Source organism: Oryzias latipes, chromosome 12 (assembly GCF_002234675.1).
Source record: "Oryzias latipes chromosome 12, ASM223467v1".
Lineage (NCBI taxonomy): Eukaryota > Metazoa > Chordata > Actinopteri > Beloniformes > Adrianichthyidae > Oryzias > Oryzias latipes.
In genome coordinates, this window is record NC_019870.2 from 20,624,356 (window position 1) to 20,643,401 (window position 19,046).

General features: G+C 39.7%; 1 protein-coding gene across 2 annotated transcripts in view; it reads left to right on the forward strand.

Moving 5' to 3' along the window:
- The first annotated feature begins 216 nt into the window (after positions 1-216).
- Positions 217-19,046, forward strand: part of musk (muscle associated receptor tyrosine kinase) — a 61,078-nt gene continuing 42,248 nt past the window's right edge. The window contains exons 1-6 of one of the 2 annotated variants that reach the window (XM_011481962.3): positions 217-1,857; positions 10,650-10,776; positions 12,349-12,500; positions 12,595-12,722; positions 16,535-16,676; positions 16,817-16,941. In XM_011481962.3, coding sequence (XP_011480264.1) covers positions 1,773-1,857; positions 10,650-10,776; positions 12,349-12,500; positions 12,595-12,722; positions 16,535-16,676; positions 16,817-16,941 — 759 coding nt within the window. In that variant the 5' untranslated portion in view covers positions 217-1,772. Of the gene's footprint in view, positions 1,858-5,883; positions 6,218-10,649; positions 10,777-12,348; positions 12,501-12,594; positions 12,723-16,534; positions 16,677-16,816; positions 16,942-19,046 lie in introns of those variants that run through there. The other variant, XM_020707816.2, reaches the window with a different exon arrangement.

Here is a 19,046-nt window from a genome sequence, read left to right on the forward strand (position 1 = left end):
GTGTTTTTATACTTGTGCAGCACTTTGGATGTCAGGCTGATGTGAAAGTGCTATATAAATAAAGATTTGATTGATTGATTGATTGATTGATTGATTGATTGAATATTGTTCTTGGTATTTGTGGTATTTGTGATGGACCGAGCAGTAGAAGGCAAGGACAGCAAACAATTTTATCAAAAATATTTAACATTTATTTTTCAAAAAGTTTAAATGGACAAAAATGGGCCCTTAAAAGAGGTCAAAGTAACACAATTAACTCAAGCTTTTAAATGTAACAGAGGACAACTGAACAGACAAACCAACTTAATAAACTGACCTATCTAATTGAAAACACAAGGGAACATATATAATGGCTGATCAAACCAACTAGACACACAAGGGGGAACTTAAAAAGACCAAGACAAAATACAGAAAACAAACTAAACTAATGTCCAACATGTGATAAATTAACATACACAATGAATGAAACTAAGGACCATCAAAATGGAAACTAAAGTAAAGAAACACAAAAAGAATTCCTTGTCCACTGGGTGATGGTTCAGTCCAATTAGCTGCCTGCTGAATATAAGGCCTCTGCTGACTGGCATGAATTGTTGTGTCAGGCCTGGCTTGATGGTTCCAGCAGCAGATGGCAGCAGCAGCAACAATGGTTCCCTCAGCACTGGTAACTCAAAACATAAAAAATTAATGAAGCAAATTATAATAAAGTAAACTGAAACATGTTATTGAATTGTATGTTCAAAATGTGTTTGTGTTATGTTTGAAAAGGAAAACTAAAAGGACATGCAAACAAATAAAGTGAACAGATAGATGTAGGGTGTGGTGCAGGAGGTTACTGCCCTGATAGGGTGGCAGCGTAGGCAGCCATCACAGTATTGTTGTTATAATTACTATTATTATTTATAAGTTTGTATCATATTGATTTTATGGTAACATGTTTCAAACAAATTCAATTTAAAAAAGACACATCTAGGTGTTAAAAAATAAAGACTGCTTTTGTGTGAAACTTTAATTAAATTAACGGCAGTTAAACATGAAACAGACAAAAAAAACTAGAAGGCAGCTTTTGGAAAAACCACATTATTCCACAGTATTTCCAGTGGCAAACACAATATAAAAAAAAGAAAGGATTTGGGGCTAACTTTACATGTGAGTGAAAAGTCAGGTCTATCTTAAAACAGAACCTGACCACAGGCTCCAGGGCTGCCTGTTGCACACAATTGAGATCTTCTGAAGCAGAAAGGATAAGGATAAATGAAATGAAATACCATTCCTTTCCTAAAATAACACAGGACAGGCTGTGAGGCGACAGGTGGACACAAAGTCTGCCTCCTGGATTGTGTACATTGCTGTTGCGGCTTGTGTTCAAAAAGATAAACTACATGAAGTTTTTGTTTTCAAAATTGGCCAATTATGCACCATCTATGGTAAAAACAAACCAAAAGATTGTGTTTTTGTACTTTTACTTAGTATTTAAGTTATAACTTATGTGACCAAAAAGAACTACAATTTTTTATGAAGAAGCAATGAGTAGTCAGTGCTGCTGAGTGTTCAGCAAAGTTCCTTGGCACCACAGTCTTTAGATCTTACAGCGCAGCTGCAAGACCAGAGTCACTGGATGTGAAGACGACACGCAGCTGCCACTGTCAATCACAGCGCTAACATACACGCAGAGCAACCGAGCTGCTAAGACAAAAAGAGCTCATGGCTGTTTGTGCCTACAAAACACAGACGCACACAGTGAGGAACTCAATCAGGATGGAAATTTAATAATGATAGGAACCAATATGAAGACGCCAGAACAAATACTTGTCCATCTGCTGATATGGATCCCCTTGTGTCACAGCATACAAACAGGTAAGCGTGGATATTCTCTTTTTATATGATTAAAATACAATTAAAAATTGTAAATTTTGGACCTAGAAAAACAAATAGAAAGCATAGAAAAGCCAATTCAAAGTTACAAACTGGTTGATTTGTTAAGATGGAATAGAAAACGCACATTTTTCCTTCAGTCTTGCTATAAAAAAGACTAAAATCCTTCCTTTCTGCCCTGCTGTGTCACCTGTTTACCACTGAAACACCTGCTGGAAAATGGAGAAGGTGTTTATTGGCCAACTCAGTGTAAATCTGGCTAAATCTGCATCCTTCCTGCATGCTTTGAATCCTTGAATGATTGCTAGAGGAAAGTCAACCCTCTCTACCTATTTTCTAATAAACTGCACCTCATGATCATATCAACTCTGTAGAAGCCATGCTTTTCATAAATGTGATTGGATTAAGTTTAAGCGCAGATCAGGACATGTGAGATGAAGTGCAGGATCAAATGTTGACACATCCTTGCGTCATTGAGTACATGGGAGAGCAGAGCACACACGTTCTTACTAAACAAGATCCATCACCCTGCATTAATTAGTACAGCAGTTACTTCTGTGTTAAGATAGTGAACATTTAGAGACATAATAGGTTCTGATTGTGTCTTTGACTAATCAAATTCATAACAAAAATACATTTTTAAGAAAACTAACATATTCATGTTGATTTTGCCCTGTGACAGACTGGCAAACTGTCCAGGGTGTACCCTGCCTTCGCTTACAAGCGGCCGGGATAAGCTCTGGCAGCTCCGTGACCGCGAAAGGGATTAAAAGGCAGAAAATGAATAAATGAATGTTGATTTTTTTTTTTGTCAGAGAAATAGTAGATGTATAAGACCGATTTTCTTAAATCTTTGTCAAAAACGTGATCATGCTTTCTTTCTTATTTTGGGTGAAACTTTTTATGTACATATTTTTCTTAATTAATCAACACAGCACAACATAGCATTCCCAATTTGTCCAAAAATGCATCAGCAGACAGTAATTACTAACACTGAAACTGGAGCTAGAGCTACTGGTGCTGGAAATATTCATGTTTTCTGTTTGATTCTGACAAGCGCGTAAATACTTGCTCTCTTCTTCTGAGTGAAAAGCGACTTTAAGAAGCGTAAAGTTGCGCAGCGCCACCTTGTGTACAGGGGGTAATTCTGTTTTACATTAAGCGCCATATAATGTCAGGGAATTAAATTGCATGTTCGCTCGGGTCATTGTCAGCGAAAATCGCCTGGGTGCGAACACAAAAAACGTGTTGAAAAACGTTGGCGAATAACGGCTGGCGAATATTCGTCACGGTGTGTACGGGCCTTAAGGGTTTACAACCAGAACCACCAAATAAATTCAGGGGTGTGTGTGTTACATTACCAAAGATGTAAGCGGATTTACCTGGACCTGGACAGGGCATCTGCTTACAGGTTCTCTGTACCCTTTTTTGATGGATTAGGTCAGGGGTCGGCAACCTTTTTTTACTCAAAGAGCCATTTGGGACCGCCCCTAATGAAAAGAAAGCACCCGGAGCCACAACCCGTTTTGACATCATCATTATATATATTATCCATGTATATATTATTCAAAGGTGCTCATTGCGCCGATCGCGATCGACCGGTCGATCTTTAATGACACGAGTGTCTTGGGACTTGATTGACATGTAGATTTGGCAATCAGACATAGTCTGAAGCATACGTCGCTGCAAATGCACATTGTGTTCTTTAAAGGATGATACCGCGGCCGCGTGTGGGAGGAGCTAGTTCTGGTCTGATCGCTGCATGGAGCGATGTGTTTGTCAATGCATGGTAGACGCTGAGAATGTGGAGAGATCAGGTTTATTATTTTGAAGAGTTCTACTTGGTAATCATGTTTCCATGTTTGAGTTCATAAAATCATCCAAGGGAAAGTCTCTGCTTCAACTCCCGCAGGGAAAGCTGCGTCTCAATCTGACGCCCGTGTTTGCATCTCTCCGACAGAGTTTGAATCCAAAGCCCCTCCACCTGCTTTTCCTCTCTACCTGTTCAAACCCTCTGCAGCTGAGATTTGTTTCCCCTGCGCAAATACGGTCATAGCAGGATGACACGATAGTCGGGGCGCTCCAGCGCAGCACACGGATGAAAGAGCCAGACGCAGGTTATAGGGATAGAGCGGGTTTAGCAAATGAATGGAAGAAGGCGGCCCGCTGAAGAAAAATTCAATAATGTACACATTTTATTATTAGTCTGAACTTTCTTTTATTTATAAAAATCTTTTATTTTGCTAAATCAGTCCAGTACGAAAAAAACATCAACAAAAGTTGTGTTGGGCGGTTTTTGGCTGGGTCTGGCGGTTTTCAGATGACTTTTGGGCTGAAAAACTGTTACTCTATCTGGCAACACTGACACAAACTCTCTGTCATCAGCGAGTTGCTCTCTGCACCGCGGCACGTCAAGTTCCCGGCAGCAGATCGGAGTGTTTATTGAAGCCACTCCGAGTGCCTCTCCCTGCTATCAGCTCTGCAGTTCTCGCCCGATAAATACGAGCTCATTACGAAGCTGTTTTTTACGTGGCACTCGCTTCGTGCGGAGCCAGCAGCCCCTTTGAAATGGCATGAAAAATCAACAAACTAAAATAAATTTAATTACTATAAAATACTCATTATTTTCCAAAGTCACAGGGAGCCACAACAGAAGGATGAAAGAGCCACATGTGGCTCCGGAGCCATGGGTTGCCGACCCCTGGATTAGGTGATTGTAGTCCTGCACCAACAAAGTCCAACGCATGAGACGCTGATTGGTATATACATCCGAGAAAGAAAAACAAGTAGGTTATGGTCAGTACAGACAAGAATTGGCAGAGAACTGGATCCAACATACACAAAGTGTTGAAGTGAGAGCACTAATGCCAACGTTTCCTGTTCTATGGTGGAATAATTATGCTGCTATTTGTTACATTTTTTGAAAAGTAACAGACCGGATGTTCCACGCCATCTGCATCCTCCTGCAGAAGAACCGCGCCAGCACCCTTTTGGCTGGCATCGATTTCCAGCACAAAAGGCTGATAGGGGTCTGGTGCAGTTAGAACAGCTGCATGACATAACAAAGACTTCACACTGTCAAAAGTATGCTGGCATTCGGGGCTCCAAGTTAACTTTACATTTCGATTCACCAAATTTGTAAGAGGGCAGGCGACAGACGAAAAGTTACTGCAGAAGTTTCTGTAGTATCCTACCATACCAAGGAACTTACACAAGTCACGACGAGTGGTAAGAGTGGAGAAGTTTAACATTGCTATAACCTTGGCCTCCAAGGGCAGAACTTTCCCCTGCCCTACCTGTTTCCCCAGATAAGTGATAGTAGCCAGGCCAAATTCGCATTTTGCCAAATTTAAGGGAAGTGATGCATTTTCCAAATGGGAGAATATTCTGTGCAGCATCTCAACATACTCCTCCCAGATAGAGGAATAGATGACTTCGTCATCCAGATAGGCACTGCAGTTTGTGAGGCCGGCATAGATGATATTCAACAAGCGCTGAAAAGTGGCCGGCGCATTACACAAACCCAGTGGCATAACGGTATATTGTAAGAAGTTTGTAAGAAATTTCTGAGGCACGCTCTGTCAAACGGACTTGGCAATATCCTTTCAGAAGGTCAAGCTTGATTACAAAGTTAGCTTTCCTAATAGTGTCAACACAGTCATCTGTCCTGGGTAGAGGATAGGAATCAAGAAATGTGACTGAGTTAACTCTTCTAAAATCTGTGATGAACCGAGGGGTTCCATCAGGTTTTTTTTCCCACAAAACATGGAGAGAGCTCCAGGGACGACACTAGGCTTACCAATACCATTGTATACCAAATAGCCAGTTTATTGTATCATGAGAGTTCTCTTCTCAGGATTAACATGGTACAGATGTTGTTTTATTGGTTTATTTATTTTCACGGCAATATCGTGTTTAAGAACAGTAGTCGAAGTTGGCACATCATTAAAAGGCAGATGTACGTATTTTGAAACACAGGACAAAACATCACGTTTTTGGACATCCTGTGGATGGTCAAGTTTGGCTGGAAGTAATTTGAGCATTTCAGTGTTGGGACAGTCTAGCACAGCAGCAAGGTGATGAAGGAAAGCGCAGACCGTCATTCTCCTCAAATTCATCAGGCTTATCTGACTGTACTTTGACCGCTGCAGAATCCAGTGGAGTCAGAGTGACAATGGACTCTGAAGCTTCACGCGAGAGATATGGCTTCAACTTATTTATATGACAAACGCAAGCTTTAAGCCGCTTTTCAGAACTGCCAAGGACATAGTTGTTATTTTTCAACACTTGTTGAACTTCAAGTGGATCAACAAACTTTGCAGACAAAGATGAACCCAAGACCGTAAGTAAAGCTAACATCTTGTCACCTGGTTGGAACTCACATTTTACAGAGACGCAGTCATGTATTCGTTTCATTTTGAGTTGTGAGCTAACCAAACACTCTTTAGCGAGTTTGTTGGCACAGCATTACCAATCATGAAACTCACGAACATAGACACGCAAACTTTTTCTTTTGTCCTCTGCCGATGACAGGAGTTTTTCTTTTAGTGCTTGAAGTGGTCCTCGGGGAGTGTGGCCAAAAAACTAGTTCAGCAGGGCTGAACCCAAGTGACTGTTGTAAACAAAACAAAAGGGACTCCCTCATCCTAACTTTTCTTTTACTCTAAAAAATATTTTCGAAGCATGGATTTTAGAGTTTGATGCCAACATTCTAGTGCGCCCTGAGACTCCGGATGGCACGCACTAGATGTTATGTGAGTTATGCCGAGGTTATGGATGACCTGTTTATACAAACTGGATTTGAAATTGGTTCCTTGATCCGTTTGAATAGTTTTAGGTAACCCAAAGGTGGAGAAGAACTTTGTCAGCGCTTTAAAGATAGAATGAGCGGTTATTTTTCGCAGCGGTACAGCCTCAGGAAAATGTGTGGCTGCGCACATTATGGTAAGCAGGAACTGGTTACTGTTAAAGGAGCAAGGCAATGGGCTAAAGCAGTCCACAAGGACGCGATCAAAAGGGTTTTCGATTATGGGAATTGGTGGTAGCTGTGCAGGAGGGATTTTCTGTTTTGGCTTTCCAGCCATCTGACAGGCATGGCAACTTTGACAAAAACGTACAACATCCTGTTTAACACCTCGCCGGAAAAAATGTTTCAACTGAAGTCAATAAGATTTTGTCAACTTAAGATGACCGGACCACTGTCTTTCGTGTGCCAATGACAGTACTTGTGCGCGGTAATTTAAAGGCACAAGGATTTGGTATACAGTCTGCCAGGGTGTAGATTCAGTAGCAGAGGGGAACTATTTCCTCATAGGAACGTTATTATCAACAAAATAACCTGACTTTTCTTTGGCAAGTTGCTCATCACTCACCACCATGGAGAAGCGTATGCATAGGTTTGGATCAGCTCACTGCTTGGCGCGCAGCCGGGCACGTGTAATAGTAGCGCAGGCTTTGAACACTCCAAATCAGATGAGTGATCCGTGAGAGCTTCCACCTGAGCTGGAGGAAGACAGAGAGAAGCAGCTCTGTTCTGAGAGTGTTCATCTCCTGAAAAGGCTGACATGAGAATATTGTCAGAGGAGTCAATGTCTGTGTTTTTGCAAGACTGCGCTCGTGTCATGGCACAAGCTGGGTACAACTTGCGCTCTGCTTGGTTTGGTACATTATCATTTCCATGGCCACGAATATCTGGAAAGTTTTTTTGTAAGACTTCAAGATGTTGCACGACTTTACCGCCGGCTACATCGTTTCCAAGCAGAATAGCCCCCCCTGAAAACTCAACCAAGTCTTAGATAATCTTTCAGGGCAAAAAGATGAATCATATTTAGTTTTTCTATAAATCCCGATTAACTGTTTGTTTTTTAACACAGAGGAACATTTTTTGTGCTAAGGTTTCTTGACAGATTTCTGCCTAATTCACCCTTGTCCACCTCAACTCCACTTATTATCCTAAATTAGAAACACCTGTTCAAGGTCATTAGCTGCATAAAGACACCTGTCCACTTCAAACAATTAGTAATACCAAAGACCAAAGAGCCCTCCAAAGACACCAGAGACAAAATTGTAGACCTCAGCAAGGCTTGAAAAAGCTATGAGGCAATTGCCAAGCAGCTTGGTGGAAAAAAAGACTGTTCTAGCCATTATTAGAAAATGGAAGAAGCTAAACTTGAATGTCAATCTTCCTTTAAGTTAGGCTCCATGCAAGATCTCACCTCATGGGGTCTCAATGATCACCTAAGACAGGTGAGGACTCAACCCAGAACTACAGGAGCTAGTTGAATGCTGTCAGTCTGTCATGTTTTCTTGTAAAAAAAAAAGTCTAAAAAGTACTCTAGAAAACAACTTTCGCTAGTTAACTATTTGTACTTTTGGCATTACTAGTTAAGCTTAAAATGATAAAACGGCTTGCCACAAATATCAAGTCTGTTTTTTTAACAAGTTACTGAGTACCTTTTATCCTAGATTAAAAAAAAACTCTGGTTTATAGGGGGAAAAAAAAGAAGAGAAGGACTTTGCATGGGTATGGCAAATGAGGGCTATTTCATGTTAATGTGAGCAAATTCATTCCTTTACTGTTAGTTTAATAAACACATAGAACAACTAGGGAAGGGGGTTAAACACACCAGCAGGGGCCTGGTCCAGATTTATGAAACACAAGGGGGAGCGAGTCAACCCCCCCATCCCCAACCCTGTCATTCTGCGCTGACTTAAACTACAACACAGACCCAAAGTATGACAAATTAATAAAACCAAGGCTAAACTGCAAAATAGACCACCTCGACCCAAATGTGCCTTTTATCCCTCATCAGAAAAATCCAGCAGAAGTACAAATCAACATGCCTGAAAATGCCAGTTCATCTTGTCAGGATCATCGCCATGTCTGAGTCCCAAGTCACCACTGTTACACACAGCTTTCACTGATAGCCAGAGGCAGCACGTGGCTTACTGCATTTCAGATTGAAGGTCACGGAAAAAACTAATTTAACCGTACTCACTTTTGTTGTCCGTGATTCAGACTATCGCTCAACAGTCCCCCTTCTTGTTGTCCCCCTCCTGATGTCATCAGGGTCTCTAAAAAGCCATTTTGAAGAAGCTTAAGCATGTAGTTTAATCCAGCGAGGACGCTAAGCAAAATCCTCCAGCTTAGCATTCAACTTTACCAGAACTAATAATTGTTGAGAATGGGGCAACATATGACATGGTGGGTCCAGCTTATGCAGGCCAAAAACTTTACATTCCTGCTGAAAAGGAAATGGACCTGAGATGTAAGGTCAAAGCTGGGACACGGAAGAAGACCTACACTGTCCTAATAGAAGACGACACCTCCCAGTTGTCCTCACAGGGTTCTCTAGTGGCCAAAGTTCTCGTAGATGAAAAAAAAGAAAAAGGGGTGCGCCTCAGTGAGAGTGCTGAAATTAGCTCCACAACCAATTACAATAAAACATTTCCTTGTGAAAAATGTAGTCAACTTATCTAAACGAAGCAGGGAGATACAAAGAACAAGGTTGCAGGGGTGCCATGTGTGAAAAAAGTCATAAATTAATGAGAAATAAAAACCAAAGTTGTCGGTTTGTCGGCGCCTAGCTTGAAGATGAAAGATGTAGAGCATTTTGAGAAGCTTCATTTCCGGATAGGTTTCAAAAACAGAAATTATGAACCTATAGGTGATTCAAAATGAAATTATTGTTAGTGTAGCCGGCTTTCTGGGGTTATGTGTTGGTAAAGCAGAGATTCATATGCAAAATAAGGAGCTCAGAGACACGTATGGGTGCAGATGACCATTACTTTATTTTCCCTTTCATTCATTTCCCTTTACAAACGTCCCCTCCCTCTTCCAGATGAAACTTCTGGTTTTAACATAAAACAACAAAGATGAGTGAAAATAGTCTGTTATGTAAGTAAAAGAACGTTAAAAATGCCAAAAAAGTGTGGCTCCTCAGACGGAAGCGTCACACAGACTTAGATATTTTGTTTTTGTCGGAGGAAGAAAGGATTGAAGTGGACAGCTGCAGGGATAAATATGGCTTCATCAATGGGCTGCAAAGATTCCGCAAGCCACTAATCTATATATAAAAAAAGAAATACAGAAAAAAATAACATTAATCAAACTAAGGAGCTTCCAAATATTTGTAATGTCATCAGAAAACAGTTTAGTCGGTCTGCTCTGGTGCAGTGTGGCTTTCACTTGTTGCACTGTGTATCCTCATTTAGACTTCAATCTTGTAAATTTATGAGTTTTTTTTCTTAAAAATTTACGAGTACTTTTGTCGTAAATCTACGACTTTAAATCTTGTAAAGGGCTGCACGATGGCACAGTGGCTATCGCTCTTGCCTGACAGCAAGAAGGCCCCTGGTTCAAGTCCCAGCTGGGGGACCTGAAACAGAACATCAACAGGGGACCTTTCTGTGTGGAGTTTGCATGTTCTCCCTGTGCATGCATGGGTTCTCTCCAGGGTCTCTGGCTTCCTCCCACTGTCCAAAAACATGCTTCATAGTTCAATTGGCAACTCTAAATTGTCCCTAGGTGTGAGAGTGAATGGGAGTGTGATTGTGGCCCTGTGACAGACTGGCAAACAGTCCAGGGTGTACCCTGCCTTTGCCCACAAGTGGCCAGGATAGGCTCTGGCAGCCCCGTGACCCCGAAAGGGATAAAACGGTAGAAAATGAATACATCTCATAATTTCACTCTTTTTTTTTGGTGGCCTTAAAACTCCATCGTATAGAGGAGATTTTTGTTTGAAATTTAATTTTTCACATTTTCTCATGACCAGCTCCTCGCATCATCACCTTATTAGAGACTGTAGATGTGCTACTGGATCACAATGCAACCTTCATCTGTGAGGTGGAGTCACGTCCGCCTGCTATCATCACCTGGACCAAGAATAACCATCCAATCAAGTGAGTCAAAGACCAATGTCATCACTTTAACATTTTAATATTCTTACTGTTATTAAAATTACTATTAAAATAATTAAAATAAAAGTATTAAAATTACTTTATTCTGTAGGGATTCATATGTATTTTAGTTTTCAGGGTGTCACAATTTAAAAAAGCTTTTGAATTTAGCACTAAGCACTTAGCTTTGAGTCCCACACCCATTTTGTGACTTTCTGCTGGATTTTATCATGACAAAGATAATCTTAAAACTTTTATCAGTGGAAATGACATCACTGGCATGTATATCTTATTTTCTGATAACTTTTGAACATATGGAAACTGTTTTTCCCCCCCAGAAATTAAAATATTATTACAGCTGTACAAGGTCTGGCTAAACACCAGACTAAATGGTAAGTGGTGCTGCCACATTATCTGGGGCTTGAGGCACGGGGTCCCTAAAACCAAGTTTTGTCGACCAAATAAATAATCTTGGCCAACATTAAATAAATACACATTTTTAAATGTCTTTATCTTTGCCAAAGACCCTAGACAGATAACTACTAAGACGTTTTTATTTAGGAGAGCTTTTAGTTGATTTAGTCCTAGTTTTACCACGTTTTACTGTGTTTTTTTACTATTATTATTATTGTCTTTTATTACTTTTTGGTGTTTTGATATGATTTTATGCTCTTTGTAAAGCACTTTGTGACTCGCCCTGGGAAAAGTGCTATAGAAATAAAGATATTCTATTCTATTCTATTTTAATTTGCCCCCCCGGGTTGGCTCAGTGACCCTAAAAGATATACAGCTGGGTTCTGAAAATGGATAGAATTTTGCTACATGTTCAATGCAGGACAAATTAGTTCGGTGTCTGTCTGAGACTATTGATTATATAGAAATCTGTTCACATTTGAAAATGTAACCAAGTTTCTTACACTGACCACTGTACACTTATACTTACACTGGTTTCACTGGACACATTTGTGAAAAAGCATTGGGCATCAGATTTGACACTTGTCAAATGAGGCAGTCACGCGAATTTAATACGTGTTGAAAAAGAGGCAGCTGATCTTGCTGCTACTTTTGCTTCTACTCTTTCTTTTTTAAAGTTAGTGTCAGTGGCTTTTATCATGCAAACATAATCCTGCAAAAAACAAAAGGAGAGATGGTGGATGTGATCTGAGAGTATTGCAAAAAAAAAGCAGGGCATATAATGTCTAGAATAAGTCGATATGAAAAAGATTTAAACATTGCATGAGCCAATGTGGAATACTTGATTTTGACAACAATAGGTCAAGGCCTTACAGGTGGCTGTGGTACAGAATTAGAGCAGTGAACCTCTGATTGAAAGATTCCTGTTTCAGTTTCTACCCTGCCCACCCATGTGTCAAAGTGTCCTTTGGGTAAGACATTGAACCCTACGTTTCATGGTTATAAGTTTGTGCCAGTGTTCAGCAGCAGAACCGCTGTCAGTGTGTAAATGTGTGTGTATGGGGTATGGGACTGTCACTGTAAACCACTTTGGGCTTTCAAGGAAGGTATTAAAGCATTATATAGGCATTTACATCCAATTTCTCTGTACATTATCCTCAGGTACTATGACACTCGCTACCTTACCAGAGAGAAGGGACAGATGCTTGTGATTCCCCATGTGAGAGAGTCGGACAACGGAGAGTACTGCTGCCTCGCCAGCAATGGCATTGGAGAGCCTGCAAAGAGCTGTGGAGCACTACAGCTAAAGATGAGTAAGTCTGTTTTAATCTGAATATCTAGACACAAGATTTTTGAAAGAACAAATCGCTCCATGGTTTGTCTCTTTTCCTGTTGGTTGTCAATCAGAGCCACAGATCAAACAACAACCCAGAAATCTAACCCTGGTAATTACATCTAAAGCAGTGCTTCCCTGCTTCACCCTTGGCAACCCCAAACCTGAAATCACCTGGCTGAAAGACAACAATCCTGTGAAGGTAGATATATGTCCAGAATAATCACAAATTGTACTCAAGAAAGAGCACTGCCACTTTACATCATAGTGTAAAAGGAAGATATGCGGTACCGTTTGTAAAGTTACACAGTCAAATATTAACAGTAATATTTTTGGTTATTTATCCTCTTTTAGGAGAAAAAAAACAGGTTTCATTTTTCCAATGCTTATTTTCCCCTTTTAATTGCATATTTATAAATGCTACATTTACTAACTAAATATTTACTTAACAAGCTGAATATTTAATTAAAAGTTAAATATTTTTTTAAAGTTATAAATTTAGATGACAAAATAAATGTTCAGTTTGTAAACTAAATATTTAATTTTATAAAAATTAAGCCTATCGTTTGCAAATGAAATATTTAGATCTGACCTAAATATTTATTTTCCAAACTAACATTTAAGCTTCGTAACTAAATATTTATATGTTAGATAAATATTTGTCAAAATTAATTATTTAAATTATTTAGTTTTGAGCTAAATATTTGTTACCCATGCATGTACTTGTGTGCATGATTTAAGACATGTCCAACACACTCACTGAAAACAATTTTTTTGTAAATAGGCTTCTTCACCGCACTCGCATAACCCCCTTCCTCCTTCTCGCGCCTGACGTGGACTGGTGATCTGTACTTTTTATGGAGTTTACAACGGTGCTGTTTTTGTCCACAGCCTACTATCTGCTTTTGTTTTGCTTCTTTCTGCTGCTTCTCCTGCTCTAATGAAATAAAGCATAAGCCCACCCAAGTGCATTTTGGTTCAATATCAGTCCCTTTCCTAGTAGAAATGATCTCAACAGTTCTTTGTAGCTCATGCATTAAGGGAGTTGGGATGGGGGCTGTTCATTGCTATACAAATATCATATAGCATTATTTGATTAGTACCTCCTAATCAGCAGCCTACCCATTTCTGGACGGGCTGGAGCTTGCACTCTCTGTTACCTTGTGCCTCTGAACTCTCTAGCATTGGGGGCCCCTGTGGCGGTCATGTTGGCTCTGGCCTGGGTGGCGGATGTGATTGCCCGGCGGGCGGCTTTCCTCTATCTACTAAACCATGCAGGTGTTGGGGTGGGGTTGTCCTGCCTACCACTGCTGCTTCGGCGGGGGCCTTGGTGTAGGGATGACTGGGAACTCTACCTCCTTTTTACATTCCATCATCCACCCCAGAAGAACACTCACTCGAGCACATGTGCTAGATCACCTTTGCACAAATAGTTTGCATGATTAAATGACATGTGTTAGTCTGAATGCATGAGTATGCCTGTGCGAACTATAGTTGTACTGTGTACATATTGACATGTTTGTATGTGAACATTGTTGGAGCCAACAGGTATGTTTGTAACATTTGAGTGTGTGTGTTGACATGCCCCACCCCTCTTAGATTTTTGGTACATCTACACCTGACAGTAATGGACAGTAAGGTTCAAGCAACTTGTTGCTTGTTGGTTTATGATGTTACCCCTTTCTATAATCATCCATCTTATTCCCCCCCTCTTTAACATCCCCGTCTCTTTTTCCCCCCTGTTCTTTTCTGTCCGGTCCAACAAAAAATGGTTACAAATATAGTTAATATAAATAAAATTTAGTCTAAATTACAAAAGGGGTAAATCAAAATATACACCTTGTGTTTTAGAAGATTATTAAACCCATGTTGTAACAGTTAATAGGTCGAACACAGGCATCCAGCTCTCATCTGTTTGCTCAGCTGTTGGACAAGACAAGTATAATATCCCTTGTGCTATCCTAGGCACTTTAACGTTGGGAGTTGGGTCATCTAGACCCACTAGACAGTGCGCTGAACCTTTTTGCTTCAATGATTTGTGATCTTCACTGGTGTCCATGGATTACTTGAAATCTTTCCACCTTTATCCACCTTTGTAATGGTTGGGAGAACACGTCAATGTAAGGGTGGGGTCATCTAAGGGTTAAAAAAAAATAGTGTAGCTCTGTGCCCTAAGAAGAAGCCTATTTACAATGAAAACAATTTTAAAAAATGCTTGTCCAATGTTTTTGGTTCAGCTCAGTTCAACTAAAGTGCAAAATCCAGATTTTATTTTGGTGGCCCACTTCCGCTTATCGCAAGTTCATTTGCATATTAGTTAGATATTTAGTTTTGAACAAAATTTGTTCCTAAAAAGTTACATTTCTAACTCCAAACTCAATATTTTAAAAAAAAAAGCTAAATATTTAATTTGGACTTTAATATTTTTTTAAATACATTTTTAGCCATGTAACTTAAATGTTTATTTTGGAAAATAAATATTTAGGTCAGATCTAAATATTTATTTTACAAACTAAATGTTTATTTTATAAAATGTAATGTTTTGTTTACAAACTAAACATTTATTTTGTAAATTAAATATAGAGTTGTAAAAAATATATTATGTGTGTGTGTGTGTGTGTGTGTGTGTGTGTGTGGGTGTGTGTGTGTGTGTGTGTGTGTATATATATATATATATATATATATATATATATATATATATATATGTATATATATATATATATATATGTGTGTGTGTATGTAGCTTGCTAAGTAAATATTTAACGTTACCTTTATAAATACATGAATTAAATTGTGAAAATTTGTATTTGAAAAATGAAACTTGTTTTTTTTTCCTAAAACAGGCCAAGTAACCAACACATTGGAGTTAATCTTTGACCGAGTAACTTTACAAACTGCACCCCATAGGTAAAAGTAAAAATAATTATCCAAATAATTACTTGAGCGAAAATAAATAAATACAAATTAGTCAACACTTTGAATGTAGTAACTGATTTTTAAGTCTAAACAGAGAAATGGACAAAAAAATGTTCTAGGATTTATAAACAATAAAGGGGCAGCCGTGGTGCTAAGGTACAGTGGTCAACTTCTGATTGGAAGAATGCAGGTTCAGTCCCACCTTGCCCGCCATGTGTTGAAGAGTCCCTGGGGCATTGAGCACCACATTGCTCCTGTTGGTTACAGGTTGGCACCAGTCTTGGGCAGTGGGGTTGCTACAATTGTGTGAATGGGATTGTAAAATCTTTGGACCTTCTAAGAAGGTGGTAAAGCGCTATAGAGAATTAGGATGGATTAGTGGTTCCAGCTTTCACTCCATTCAGGACATGTACCGGTCCAGGGTCAGTAAGCGGGCTGGCAGAATCGCAAAAGACCCCTCTCATCCCGGACACTACCTTTTTAGACTTCTCCCGTCAGGGCGACATTTTAGGACAATGTCCGCTAAAACCACTCACCACAAAGCCAGCTTCTTCCCCCGAGCCGTCACTCTGATGAACTCCTGACCACTCACAGAGCACGGAACACAAACATGATAACTGTCACACTGGAACTACTGTTGCATTTTTATTTAGTTATGTTCATTTATCCTTATATCTATCTTCATATTACTTTTTTTAAATTATTTATCCTTTTTGTCTTTACCCCTTTATACCTTCCTATACCTTGCTTGGTCTTCATGAGAGCACAAGGGAAATTCCTTGTATATGTACTGTAGTAGGCCAATAAAATTGATTCTGATAAATATACACCATTTACCATTTTATCAATAAAATAAAGATCATAATAATCTGAATGACGTTGAACATCCCCTCATTAACAGCAATGTTATTGGATGTGTTGAGTTTCATTGTACATGTGTGATGACAACAGAATCTAACTTTGTTTCCTGAAATTCAATATGGCTTCTGAGTATTGTTACTAGTTTTAAATGAAAACTTTACTCAAGTGGAGTGAATGTAAAAAAGAAAAATATTTTAAACTTGTTTTTTGTTTGTTTCCTTGTGAATTGTTTTTCAGTTCAGTGAGGGTATCACAATTCTTGACAGTGGAGCATTAAAGATCCACAACATCCAGAAAGAGGATGCAGGACAGTATCGCTGTGTGGCAAAAAACAGCTTTGGGTTAGCTTTATCAAAGACTGTCACCATTGAGGTACAAGGTATGTACTTACCATGTAAGAGAAACAATGGGCTACAATTTGCATTCAGATTTTTAAAGAGATTACTATAAAGTGTGTTTATTATCAGTGTCAGCTTGGTGTTTGTTTGGTATTTTATTTAATGTTTTGTATTTGAGCAGCTCCAGCACGAATCTTGCGTGCTCCGAAGGAAAAGAGAGCTCCGTCCGGCAGCCAGATAACTCTGGAGTGCAATGCTACAGGAATTCCAATACCCACGATCACCTGGCTGGAAAATGGGAATGCTGTGAGTCTCTGGGTTCCTCAGTCAGCCCTAAACCAAAGTTCATGTTTTGACAAAGACCTAAGATTGCAGTCCGTCTTGTCTCCTAAAAGAGTTGTCCCCAACCTTTTTAGCGCCACAGACCGGTATGACGTCACACTAAGTTTTCACGAACCGGTCTTTCAAATGTAGGCTGATGAGTAATATAGCAACACTGCAACGTAGTGAGAACAGAGATGTGACAAGATGAACCCTGAGCTTTTATTTTGACATGCATGACATTGTACATCGCACAGGTGTCATTATCCTCTCCACTTCCCACACTCATGGTGAAAAAAAGAAGTGCTATCTGTTAAATATAGCTTTCTTTTTTCCCCCGGAAGTGGAAGGCTCCTATTCTGGCTCCTGGCTGGGCCTTTTCCCTTGGCAAAGAAACGTTCCAAAGACGTTTATTTTTTACTCATTTTGCTAGCTCCTTGGTTTTATTTTAGCAGTAACCTATCACGTGAACGAGAAGAGCGCCTTGGCCTGCGTCCAGAGCAGGGGTGGCGAACAAGTTTGAAAGCCGGGTGAAAGTCAAAGAGCCACACCACACACTGACCTGCCAATACGTACAAACACGCAATATGTATTGTTTTCCATAAAACACTCCTCTCCCTACAACACAAAAGCAACTATTGTACTTGTGTTTATTTTAAGTTTTATTTCAGTTGAGTGTAGCATAAATTAATTTTAACATCAGTGAATTAAATTAAAAGTCTTTAAAAAAATTATTTAACCCTTGTGCTATCTTAGATGACCCCACCCTTGCATTGTCGTGTTCTCCCAACCATGACAAAGGTGGATAAAGGTGGAAAGATTTCATGCAATCCATGGACACCAGTGAGGTTCACAAATCATTGAAGAAAAAAGGTTCAGCACATTGTCTAGTGGGTCTAGATGAACCAACTCCCAATGTTAAAGTGCCAAAGATAGCACAAGGGTTAAAATTTATTGATGAATATTTGTTGTGAAAAACAATTAATTGATGACATGTTAATGAATATTGAAATTACTTCACTTGTTCACCACTGTAGCAAGTAAACAGGTATTGAATTGCCTCCAACCAGCTAACCAGTGCATTTACTTGAACTCAACCGTCAGTACCCAAACATCATGAACCTCACATCTGCTCATAGCCACCTCACTAATGGTTTTATACCCAAGATTTCAATTCAATTCAATTCAATTCAATTTTATTTGTATAGTCCAAAATCACAACAACAGTCGTCTCGATGGGCTTCGAAGTAAAACATGAACTCAAAAGGATCATGAATACAAAGAGTTCAACAAGAAAATACTAAAATGAACTAACAAACTGACTAAGCTATACTGGCATCCCTGCCCTTAGACCCCCCTTCGCGGTAAGGAAAAACTCCTAAAAAAAACGGATTCCGGAAAAAACGAAGAAACCTCAGGGGTGCCCACATGAAAGAGGGATCCTCCCCCAGGACGGACAGGCAATTTACCAAAACTCTTAGAGAAGAATTAACTTATCTAGCTCTACCACTACATATATAAAGTCCAGCAGACAAGCTTCATCCAGCCGTGGTTGGGGGGACAGTCAGGGGCGCGAGTCGAGCCAGGAGACAGGAACCACAGCCAGGTGTAGGAGCAGGAGCAAAGGAGAGGTACACGGTCAGGAAGAGGAGCACGGATGAGTCAACTGGAGTATTGAAGCACTCCCACTCCCCAGGAGGGGAGAGGGAAAGAGGGACAATACATGAATCGCACTGCACCAAACAGAGGCATGGAGAATTAAATGATAAATAATGATCAAAAATAGAGAAGAGAGGAAGGGTAGAAGTAGATGAGAAAAGAGGACAGAACCCCAGAGCACCATAGTTACCCAAGCTTCAACTTCTAGCAGCCTTTTAAAACAAATAATTGTTATTAAGTTTAATTTAAACACATTAACATTAAGTTAAATACTCTCTGAATAGTAACTAGTCTGACAATAAGCCTGTCCAAAGAGGAATGTTTTCAGTCTAACTTTGAATGTAGAAACCAAGTCGGCCTCTCTTACATGAGCTGGGAGCTTATTCCATAAAACAGGGGCTTGGTGGCTAAACGCTCTACCTTCAACCGTA